Raw genomic sequence first — 12,113 nt, 5'->3', positions numbered from 1 at the left:
TCCCGTCTTCTATTCCCTTGGGGGTGTCACTCTATAGAAAATATAAGATAATAAATAGGTTCATTAAAGGAAGGGGAGGTTTTAATATAGGGGACTTATAGGCCATTTATGGACAAAATTACATGTAGGCAATCAGAGGTGCACATGCCATGCATGTGCTGACACATGCTAACATGCATGCATGCACACACTCATGTGCATGTGTGCTGGACACTCACACACATAGATGTGATGCATAGACACACTATCTAAATACCACTCAGGTTTCTACCTCTGATAAGGTTCTTGTACCTTGTTGATGAAGAAATAATACATGTATGAACATACGCACATGCATGAGATGCACTGACACATACCCTCACACACATGTGTACCCTTGCACATGCATGCATGCATACATCTTGCACATGTGCATACACCACACACACATGCACGTGCATGCGTGCACACACACATGCATGCATGTGATGCACGGATGCACACCCGCACACATAGGTGTACACATGTGCATGCATGTACACACACACACATACACATGTGATGCACAAACATACCCCCCCCCCCCACACGCACATGCACATGTAGGTATACATGCAAGTACACATGCAATATTCATGCATGTGTACACACACATGCCAGTGCATGCTTGTGCATGTGCATGCATGTACAATGTGCGAGTGTGCATGCGCGCACACACATGGCTAACAAGGTCAAATCTCCAAAAGAAGAAAAAGGGCTCTAAAAACAATAACTCTCATTATGCCTTCTTCTATTCCCCTGGGGGTGTTACTCTATAGAAAATATAAGATAACAAATAGGTTCATTAAAGGAAGTAGATGTTTTAATATAGGGGACTTATAGGGCATTTATGGACAAGAAAAGGTTCAAAAAATACTATATATTATATGGTATGAACATGTCCACATTAGAAGTTGTATATGTATGGAAGAGAGGTAAAAAATTATACAAAAAAATGTAAAATTTTAAGTTTAGAGGTTATGTGCTTGCCTGCACGTGTTTTCTAGGTTTTAGAGAGTGACCGTCGCCTCATATAGCTAGTCACTCATGGATTCAAGAGAACTTCTTGGGTGGACACAATAATAGCTTTAGATTATCTTTTCTCTAGTCCACCCTCCCTAATAAATATTAAACAAAATCATATATTATAAAAGTGAATGTCATTGGCCAACTAGTAGCTTGATGGTCACCCCACTATACTAGCAACCCTCTCAGCATCTTTCATGTCATGGTGCTAACAACCAACTGCATCCCACCATTTCTTAGGGTTGGAGTCCACTTTCGACCTCTCCCTCTCACCCACATTGTCAAACAATCAAGATACTTGAAATTATATGCATGATAGACGTACTTAAAATTTCCTTTAGTTTTGATCAAAATTTTTATGAAGTATAACAAATTATGTAAAGACAAGCATCTAATGAGCTTATCTATATTTCATGAAAATAATGTTGCTTAAACTTGGGATTCTCATTCTTATAATATGATTACCAACATAGAGATTGTTATAATATGATTATCATGCTTAGAATATGATTAACAAACTAAAGATTGTTTGCCCAACTTATAAAAAACTCTAAATTGACATAGAAGGCATTAGACTGTCCAACCTCTCTAAAATAAGAGCTCTTCATCTTGGTCAATTTGAAAGACGAGCATGAATGCAATAAATAAGACATCCTCCACACTAGTTGACATAGATTGGGGGAGGGGTGCCTAAACGACAAAGGTACACACTCATGGTAGTTGCTTCCACCACTCACACAAAGATAAATAACCCTACAAGGGTAGACTCAAGATCACGAACAAGATTTAAGAATGAGTGTTTTCATTATCTCTCTCCAATAAGGTCTTTTTTCGAAGAGTCATTTCCTAGCATGTATGGCTTAAGAGGTTGTACCTTTTAACCTTTCTGCAATCAAAATACTTAAGTCACTTCAAAGGACCATTGAGGTTCCTAAACATAGTTTTCTTATGGCTTAAAAATAAAATGCCTTTTCAACACCTCAGACGACAACTGAGGCAAGCCTCCATAACCAATGCCATGCCTTCATCACCATGGGGTTGGGTGGGTATGCAAGTAGAGTTTCTTACAAAAAGAAACGTAGGAGGGCCATTCTTCACATTCTTTTGTGAGAGCATTCTTCTTAAATATTTACAAAAGGTTATGCTTAAGGGCATGGTCTAGACTTTCTTCACAATCTGATCAAGTCTCAACATATCAAAGTAGTGGGCATAGTTGTTGCATAATTAATGCAATTCTTATACTAGATGCATTGCAAGATAGAAAAGGTCTTGTGATAACAAAAGTACACTAATCATTCTAAAAATTGTTAGAAGTTGTTTTACTTTTAGATTTTAATTCACATATAGCATAATGCAATGCATTGCCATTTTAATATGTACCAAATTCCAATGGGTATACTAACACTACAAAATTTTGTGACATGGCCACCTCGCTCTCTTTGTAAATACAAAGATGATCACAGGTCTAAAATTATAGCATGTGATCGACACTTACCATAATGCTAATGCTCATCCTAATTTAACAAAAAAGGCTCTAACTTCTAACCTTATGTGGTGGAAGAAGAGGTAGATTGAGATATGGAAAGGGTGTACAGTAGGAGAGGCTAAGTTTTTGCTATGGAAGGTCATCAACCAAGGGTTTCCAATGAGAGCGAAGCTAGTTAAGAGCATTCAGGTCAACCCTGGGTGTGCACTCTATGGGAACAAGATGGAAGACCTGTGTCACATTTGTTGGAGGTACCTGATAGTGAGGGAGGCGTGGAGAAAACTAGAAGCCACCGTGAGGTAGTTTGGACTGATGGCTCACTTCATGATCGAGTTTAGCTCGAAAGTCGCGGTGCTAGGGGATATGTTTAAAATAACATCTACACTGGCGGCTAGTGGCCGTACCTCAGGGCGGCCGTGTTGCTGGGCGTCTGGGAGTACAAGAACACGATGGTCTTCAAGCACATGTCGCAGTTGGGCTTTAGAGCATCGGTGATGAATGCAATCATGAAGATCTACCTTCGTCATCTCGGCAGGATAATGGAAAAGGTAGATCGGGTGACCAGTGGGGCTATCCTCGCAGTGGAGGCTAATTTCTTGATGGGGTAGTAAAGGGTAAGATTTTTGAGCATAGGCCAGGGAGCAATTTCCCATCTATGGCCAAATTTTGTAACAGGCCTTTGTTTTTGGGATTGTCCACCCCTTAATAAATACAGCTTGTAAAAAAAAAAAAAACAAACCTTATGTGCACTAGAATTTGCAATTGGTGCTCCAAACCATGGACGCCTTCCTAAGGACATGATGTAAATAATTATTGGATAGCATAGAGTGTCCATCATGTATTTCAAATATATACAATTTTAGAAGTGTCTTCTAGTATAGATTAATGACATAGAAATTTCTATTTTGATACCTCATATTACATTGACTTTCCTATGGTGGGGACTCTAAGCTTCATGGATAGGGTAGAGAGTGGAAGTTAGGATCCTAGAAATAGAATAGACAAGGAGATGTGGAGGTCCAAAGCTATGAATGAAGTATGCTTTTTGAGCTTCTCTTGGGAGATATTGAAATTCAAAGCTAGGATTGGAGAAGTATGCTTTTTGAGCTTCTCTTGGGAGATATTGAAATCCAAAGCTAGGATTGGAGTATCTGCTTACAGTTGTAGGCTTTAGGCTTCCCTTGGTTTGCGTGCTGGTAGGTCATGAGATGATATGATATCATAGGTAAGGGGTGGTGGTGACCCATGATGAGAAATTCTTTGAAACCACGTTCTTATGAGATGGGAAAGGGGTGGGACGTACTTTAAAGACAAGTTTTATTCATGGTGTACTTTATATGCGTGTATGTTATTTACAATAGGCTTGGTGTTAGCTTCATCTTTGAAGGTAACTTAAACTATAGGGCAGAAATATTGATTTGTGAAATTAGTGTTTAAGCATTGTAAAGTTGGAGATGTGGAGATCTTGATTTGTTGGCCCTTGCTAGTTATTGGTTGTTAGGGTTTATTATTTTAAAGTTTTAGACCCTCTTTAGTTAATGTATGCCATCTCTAGATGCTCGCAGCTCAAGTGTGGCATTAGATTTTGAAAGCTCTCCTGATTGCCTACATTGTAGCCTACACCTAGATTTTGAAAGCTCTGCTCATTGCCTACATTGTAGCCTACACCTAGCTGATTGTTCTTTCTACACTAGGTGATGGAGGTGGGGGTGATGTGATGGAGCTCATGGATGTGATGGGATTGGGGGAGGGGTAGGAGTGTACGTAGGGTGATGATATGTCTTTTGTATTTTAAAGAGAACTCCCCTCCCCACATGTATACACATACACAGTCGACTACGAGGGGCACACAGCCTATAGCCTATGTTGATAGGCAGCAAGTTTCTTTCCCCGAGGAAATTTGAATGCTGGCAAGTTGCTTAGGTGGGTGAGTGCCCAAACTGTGTGAAGGTGGATATGTACAAGAGGTGTGCAATAGATGCGTGCACTAGATGTGTGAGGAAGATTGAGAAAGGAAAGGAAAAACCTCCCCTCTCCATCCCTGTGCCCACCCACACACATGCGGCCAACTATGAGGGGCACATTAGCTATACGATAGGTCCTGCCTGGATGGGAGTGAAAAACGGGCAGCAGTGTAAGTGGGCGAGAGTATTCAAACCGCTTGGGTTGTCCAAACTTTTGGAACGAGTGTGGAGGCACGATCGAGAGAAAGGAAAAGGATGTAATTTTTGTGTGTTGGGGGGGGGGGGGGGGGGGAGGAAAGAGGGGGGGTGAATTTTAAAAAGGTTGATTGTAGTTAAGGGAGCGCGGCAAAGGTAAAGGAGGGATTTAAAAAAATTGGGGGGGATCGGACGGCGGGGAAGGTCGGGAGGGAAAGGGACGGTGGGGATGAGCCAGCTCATCATCGTCTTCTTCATGATACAAAACAGAAGTGGTTGCTTATTCAACTCGTGCACTCGTCCAGCTTTTTGTGACACAACAAACTCAAACAAACTCAAACAAAGTACAACAAAAAGCTCTGTTCCGCCATAGCCAGATCCTCTGCTCTGCTCCGCCATAGCCAGATCCTTCACCATGTCCTCTCCTTACCCTTCCTCCTCCTCCTCCTCCTCCTCCTCCTCCAAAAGTCCCTCCACCTTTGACCTCCTTCGCTGGTCTGATTCCCCCCTCCCGCCCCCCTCCCCTCCCCCCGTCCGCTTCTCCGCCACCAACGATAGCTCCGCCTTCATGAGCACCGCCTCCCCCCTCCTCCCCGACTCCTCCCCCTCTCGCCCCTTCATTCGCACCCATCAGGTCCCTTCTTTTCTCCCCCTTTGCTCTTTCTCCTCCTCCTGCTCCCTCCCGCGCTCTCTCTTCCCTCTCTCTAAATGTGGCTTCTTTGCAGCCCGCGGGAGGCATCAGCTCCATCATGCTCGGCGCGAATCTGTCTCTCGAAGAAGCGGAGGCCCTTAACAAGAGGTAGTTTTTTTTGGCTTGGTAACTTTTTGCTCTCTGCTGCTGCAATTTTGTCAATGCTCCTTTTCTGCGCAGCAGGCAAGTGATCAGAGTCCTTCAAGAAAGGGAAACCAAGATTTTCTTGGATGTTACCCCCCTTTGCCCGCCGATCTTCACCTTGCATCGATTTTTACTGAATCGCGAGCCGCTGCCCTCGCTAATCGATGGAATTTCAGGAAGCCTAACTCGGAGCTAAAGAAAAGGGAAATGAGCGGCAGCGGTATCTTCTCCCAAAATGTGGACCATGATTCCAACTCCCAGTTGGCTGCTGAGAGACCGATGGTCCGCGTTCACCAGGTGAGAGGCACGCGCATCCAGAAGGCGCATCAAGAAGCAACTGGTTGCCCTTTTTCGATTTAAGGGCATGCGTATCCTGCTGCTGCCTTGCTATGCTCTTCATCATGAAACGTGCGACAGTCGGGCCTGAAGATTGAAAACCCTGCAGCCTGCAGGTGGAGTGAGCCAGATCTCTTTCGGTGTGGACGGAGCTGTTTCGCCAAAGAAGCCCACGTCTATACCAGAGGTTGCAAAACAACGAGAGCTCAGTGGAACGCTCGAGGCAGAAGAAACCCCTTCCCGCAAGAATGCATCCACATCCAAAGTCAAGGAGCTCGTGGGTAGCAATATTTTTGGCCCGCCTCCCGATTTGCCTCCCAGATCCCTTGGTCGAGAGTACTCGGAGAGCATTGGTGCCACAACCCCAACTGCCGACGCTTCTCTGAAACCCTCGAAGGTATGCCGTTTCGCCATTTGAAGCGTTGCTTTTCGATAAGCCAACTGATTGTGCGCCTCTAATCCTTCCTTAATGCAGCATGCGGGAGGTTCAAACCTTTCTAGCTTTGGGCAGGAGGAACAGGAACTGTCGTCGAGGAAATCCAACAACCAGAAGACTGCTGAGCTATCCGGGAACAGCATTTTCAAAGATCACGCTCCGTCAGCATTACCAGAGAAGTCTCTGAGTGCTGCCAAACGCAGAGAGATTAGTGGCAATGATATCTTTGCAGATGAAAAGCCTGTTATGAGAGATCATCTAGGTGGAATCAGAAAGCCACCAGGTGGTGAGAGTAGCCTTACACTCGTGTAGATTTCTTTAATTGGTACAATCAGGACTGATCCTTAGGATGCCACTCCCCCCAAAAAAAAACACTATGGTGGCTATAAGAAACTTAACATCACAGACATGACATGCTTGACAGCTGACCAAAAGAGATTTGTGAAATGGCCTCCAGAAGTTTCTGGCATTTCATTTTCAACTCAAAAACATCATCGAAAAGTTTGGGTTTCGAGTAAGAATGCATCGGATTTTGTGCTAAAAGATTCTTTTTAGATGTGGAGTGCTCGGATGGAACATTAGAAGATATGGTAAGCCGTGTGTTGATTCAATGCAGAAGAAGGGATTGCCGAGAGCAAATGTATTGCATGGCTTATTATCGCTCTTATTCGAATGCCTAGAAATTGATATCCGGCCGTCACGAATAGGCTTACTGACTGTCTTATACAAGTCTTATACATTCTGACTGTCTTTATTCTTTACTGGTTATTTAGAAGCGCAGTGTCTTTTGGACAACATATTATGCTTTTATAGCAATGCATTGCTAATTTTGTAAAGCTGTGCAGCATGCATTTGCTTCTTTGAATTAAGCCCTGAAATTTGAAATTCTGAGGGACGGTGTGGCTCTAAGGCTGGGTATTAATAGTTCAAGGAGATTGGAGGGCGTTATAAGCTTCCCTGATCATCATAAATTACGAGAGGAAACAGTCCTAGAACGCCCTACGAAAGTATGATTTGTAATTAGAAATTCTTAAGACTTTACCCGTTGGAAAAGGACTTTGCTGGGAACAGAAAAAAGAAGTCTTTTGCGAGGGCCAGTTATCACGTCAAAGCTATAGAGGATGGGTACTTGTATAAAAGATCTCGAAAAGAACCTTCACAATGTTAAGAAGTCAATTGAACTAAAATCATCTCCAGGTTTTTCCATTTTGTGCTTGACATATTGGATTAAGATAAAAGTGGAATTGTGCTTTCAAGGATAACTTTAATATTGAATTTATGTTAAGCTAACTTAGGTGGAAAAGAGCTCAACTTTAAAATAAAAGGTATCACTAGTGCAAAGGAAAGAATGCTTATGGGAATTGCTTGCTATTAAAAGCAAAAATTCACAAGGCTAGAGAGAGAGAGAGAGTGCAAATAAAGTTTTTTTGGGAGTTTATAAAGATATGTAAAAAGGTGGTAATTTGCTCATGGCTCACCCTAGATGGTGAGCGGAAAAGGGGATGAATTGGAAGCTAGAGGGGAAGAGAAGGAAAAGAAGACCAGGGAGAGAGAAGGAGAAGAAGGGGGGAGAGAAGTGGAGGATTGAAGGGACGAAGATGAGAGAGAAAAAGGTGGAGAATTTAATGGGATTCTCACATGCTCTAATCAATGGATGCCCAAAAAAAAGTGAACATAAAAAGAACTAAGTACTTATTTTTCTCTTTGGAGGCCAAATGATTACTAAGGTCTTACCTCAATGGTAGGCCAAAAACTTTTATTTTTAGGATTAGGTTTGGGCACACTTTCCAAGCTAAGACTAAGGCTCGTATCAAAGCTTTAGTAACTAGGCTTAAATTCATGAGTATTGAATTCGTGCTTTGTATGGGCAATATTGGTAAAGATGCATGACCATCCTCAACCTCTTCCCATTTGAAGGTGGATCCTTGATTCTTAAATTTTGGCTAAGTCTTAACCCATGGCTCTAAGATCTTTTATCTCCTTTCATTCCATTAACCTTCCATTTCCTTCATTCCATTGACCTATCTTCTCCTTGCCCTTAAACTTGTCTCTTGTCTTTCCACCTCCTCCCAAAGCCTCCCTCGTCTTTTCACCTCCTCCTTTCAAGCCTCCATCCAAGAGCATCTTCTTTGTGACATGTGGAAGGCTCTTCTTCTTTAAGTTGAAATGTCCTTTTTTTTGGGGGGGGGTATTGGTGGTTAATAGGTTAAAGATATGCCACCTCCCACAACCAATGCTTAGTTAAAACTTGGTCATTTAGTCAATAACCTCTACCCTCTTTCTTAAACAACAGTTAGATTTTTGGAAAACTAGATAATACTTAGTCCTCTAATGCTTTGGCGCTTTTTAAATTAATGCTACTAATAAACAAGAGAACATTAATGGCTCGATTAGATTCGAAAATTCATATATCATAGACTACACAACATTTCGACTTAGAACCAATTTTCATTAGGTAGTTAATTTTACATAGATAATCCCAATACAAAAGTTGTGTGAAAGCTTTGATAAATATTCCCTCTTTTCCATTGTAAAAAAAAAAGATACATATTTGCATTGTTACATAGCACTATAGCTATGGTCGCTATTGTGACATACAAATGTGAGATTCAAGCTATGCATATTTCATTTTTTGGCGCAATCACAAGCGGGATAAAGTTGGGGGGCACTCGTGAAATTGTGTTGTCACTCAATTTGTTGAGGGATTCACTCATAATGGGCTCTTTGCCAAGATGTTCGCATTTCGATTAGTAGCAACATCCATATCAATCGGTTCTTGTACCTTGTTTACTTTACCAATTGCACCAACTTCCACATCTATTGGTTATGGTGTCTTCTCACTTTCGGACAATATAGGTGAAGAAAAGTCGAAGTACCTTCTAGTAGGCTTCAATACACCCTTCACGTGAGTTTGCTTAGGGCATTCCACATAAATACTCACTCAAGAAGATGGTGTTCTCATCAACTACTATTGCAATAGAAAAAGGCGCAACAATTGCTTTCCACAGGGCTTGGGCTTGCTTATCGTCCATATCGCGTCCATGGAACAAGATAACCTGTGGTGTGATGAGATAATATTGCTTTGTAACATTCGCAACACACTTGCTAAAAGGGACACCAATCTTCCACTACATCTTATATTTCTAGGATGTAAAACTATGATCAAAGATATTCATGTTGTTTAAGCAAACCTTGTTCTTCACTTCATTTGCACGATACCTCACATAGCTTAACACTTGTCTGCATATCTTTTGCACTCACGTTCTTTTGGATGCTCTTGAAATGTGGAAGACCATCTTTCAAACAATAACCAATCATCCCATGAAGGGTGTGCATCTTCTTTTGCTTCAATGTTGTGCACATCACAATTCCACCAACTGGTTCTCTCGATCCCATTCTATGTATTTTGGATCAATTTAGTCATAGCCTTGACATTACCCACCACGATTCGACATACCATCTATAAATGCAGGTGATGCAAATGCCCTCTCTCCCAACGAACAAAGACCATCCACACAACTCGTCAAAAAATTCTCCACACTAGCAAACCCTCATCTACGTCTCCTCCTCCAACCTCAATGGTCAGGCTAACCTCCATGAACATAGCGCCTTTCACCTTCCTTTTCTGTGATCTTGGTAGCTTGCCCTTGCCTCTCTTTCGAACCTCCAGCTTGCACAAAAACACAAGCTAGTTAGAGCTCGAATAGTCAACCACTTCTAAAGCTACGAAAAACAACCCTTACCTATTGTCTTCCATAGCCTGCTCGTCATCCTCCCATGCACCACGGAGTCTTCCTTGCTCTCCAAACACCCTCTTCATCTTCATCGCCATAAGCCTCTTTCTCGCTCTTCGTAGATGCTTCCTGTGATGCATCGTGCCTTTGAGCCATCCTCTTTGCTCTCATCATACCTCATGCACGAGAGGTACTTCTGCCAAAGTTGGTTTGCTTTTGTTTGCCAAAGCAGCATGCTTTGCAAACTTTTCCAATAAACTGTAGCTTCGGAATCCCAATTGCCATATTATTCTGATCAGATAGACGGATGACATGGCAAGTGGATAAGGCATGCGGAGTACATAAGCATGACCGATTTCACTGCTGTTGCGAAAACTCTAGTTGATTTGGTTTCTCAGGGTGAGAATCCTGGATGTGTTCTTGGACTCGTAAAGAGTTGCGAACATATCCCATGCTTCTTTCGATGTCTTGATTGTGTTGAGCTGTCCTAGTATGACATCTTGCACATTCTGCTTGATCAGATGATAGGCGTACTTGTCTTTCTTATCCCATTCTGCCTGAGCTCGGGCGATGGCAGGATTTGCTACAGGTGCAAAATCTATTTGTGTAGTTGTAGATTCCATTGTAGATCCCACTACTGGTGTTGTGACAATAAGTGGAGTAGAGCTACTGGTGGCTGGATTGTCCAATGGTCTAGGTGTAGACCCATCGACGTATTCCCATTTGTCCTAAAGTACAAGAATGGTCTCCATTTGGTATTTCCATGTACCGTAATTGTAGTTGTCTAACTTAGCAGATGCCTCCAGATTGAGGTTGCTAGTCGTAGACATGGTGCAAGAAAGGTACTCAAAAGTGTCGTGAAAATCTCTGTATGAATCAACTGCAAATACATTGACTATGCCAAGTGAAATCTCTGAACCGTCGGTGAAGATAGAACTGCAATATATAAAATCTGATCTGTATTACAAGGCTTGTGGCAATGATGCCAGGAATAGCCAAGAGGCTTTACAAGGTTGAAATGATGTGCACAATGCCATGAGATAGCCGAATAGGCTTTACAATGGTGGCATGTGTGTGTGAAATCAAGTGCTATCTGCCCACTAAAACAATCTGCAATGACTTCGAGTAGGTACTAGTCGGGAATTTCAGGCATGGCTTAGATTGGCAACTTGGGAAAATTCAAAGCGTCCCCTCTATGGCGATCTAGTTGACTCTAATCTAGCTCTATACCAATTGTCGATCGATGAAAGAACAGCAAATAATTCCTTTTCTTTTATTCTTTTTAAGTGTTGGGTTAGATGTGTCGATGTAGAGGTGAATGTGTGTGAAGGAAGTGGTTTTGTCGGCAGCGAGGCTCAAATGTGAGTGTAAATTGCACCGAAATGTGCATGTGATGTCACAAGCGTGTAGAGCATGAAAAAACAAGCAGCTTTCCTTTTTGAAGCACCCTCAAATTCTTCCTGGATCAAGAGATACGACTTGATCTAGGTGGAGGGGCAAAAGGAGTGCAAATGTGCTCAATGATGATGTGTCATTGTGGGTCAGATCCAGTGATGATGTGGCACTATGCCTAGCAAGAGGTGTGCCAGTGGAGCCCTGTACTGAGGTGGTAGGAGTGGTCACATGCAGTGATTGTGAAGAGATAATTGTGCCTACAGGGGTCAATGTTGACTCGATAGCTGAGGTGGCATAGATGATGATGTGGCAATGATGACATGGTAGTGATGATGTGGCATAGGTGACATGGTAGATGATGTGGCCAGATGACATGGCAGATGATGTGGATTGTTGATGTGGTAGATAAGGTGCTGATGTGGCAACAAGATAGGGTTTGTTGATGTGGCACAAGAATAGGGGTGACACGTGGCCAGGTAGGGTGTGATGACACATGGCACGAGGATAAGATGACATGGCATAAGGCAGGGGCTGCTGATGTGGCAGACGGAATGACACATGGCATGGACGAAATGATGATGTGGCTAACAAAATCTCAAAGATGCTGATGGAATCTCCATTAATATCGATGGAGCTCGGAATAGCAACAGAATCGGAGCATAGAATCGAGCGAATCTTGAGTTGGAGC

At 42.5% G+C, this 12,113-nt stretch overlaps 1 protein-coding gene across 1 annotated transcript; it reads left to right on the top strand.

Annotated features, from left to right (window-relative positions):
- Nucleotides 1–5,024: 5,024 nt before the first annotated feature.
- Nucleotides 5,025–6,963, top strand: LOC147884543 (uncharacterized). Its single transcript, XM_087397529.1, has 5 exons — nt 5,025–5,323; nt 5,415–5,488; nt 5,701–5,821; nt 5,970–6,257; nt 6,336–6,963. Exons 1-5 carry the CDS (start codon nt 5,105–5,107, stop codon nt 6,606–6,608), a joined length of 975 nt encoding a protein of 324 aa, XP_087253655.1. The 5' UTR covers nt 5,025–5,104; the 3' UTR covers nt 6,609–6,963.
- The last annotated feature ends 5,150 nt before the right edge of the window (nt 6,964–12,113 follow it).

This window comes from Dipteris shenzhenensis, chromosome 26 (genome assembly GCF_047967505.1).
Source record: "Dipteris shenzhenensis isolate YYH24624 ecotype China chromosome 26, Dip_SZ_1.0, whole genome shotgun sequence".
Lineage (NCBI taxonomy): Eukaryota > Viridiplantae > Streptophyta > Polypodiopsida > Gleicheniales > Dipteridaceae > Dipteris > Dipteris shenzhenensis.
The sequence above is the reverse complement of the archived record's forward strand: the minus strand, read 5'-3'. Positions and strand labels throughout refer to the sequence as shown.

Excerpts from the sequence above, each read along its gene's own strand:
- LOC147884543 (XM_087397529.1), top strand. The coding sequence starts at position 5,105 with ATGTCCTCTCCTTACCCTTCCTCCTCCTCCTCCTCCTCCTCCTCCTCC. Across the intron at positions 5,489-5,700 it reads GCGGAGGCCCTTAACAAGAG|GAAGCCTAACTCGGAGCTAA; the intron begins GTAGTTTTTTTT and ends ATGGAATTTCAG. Across the intron at positions 5,822-5,969 it reads CGATGGTCCGCGTTCACCAG|CCTGCAGGTGGAGTGAGCCA; the intron begins GTGAGAGGCACG and ends AAAACCCTGCAG.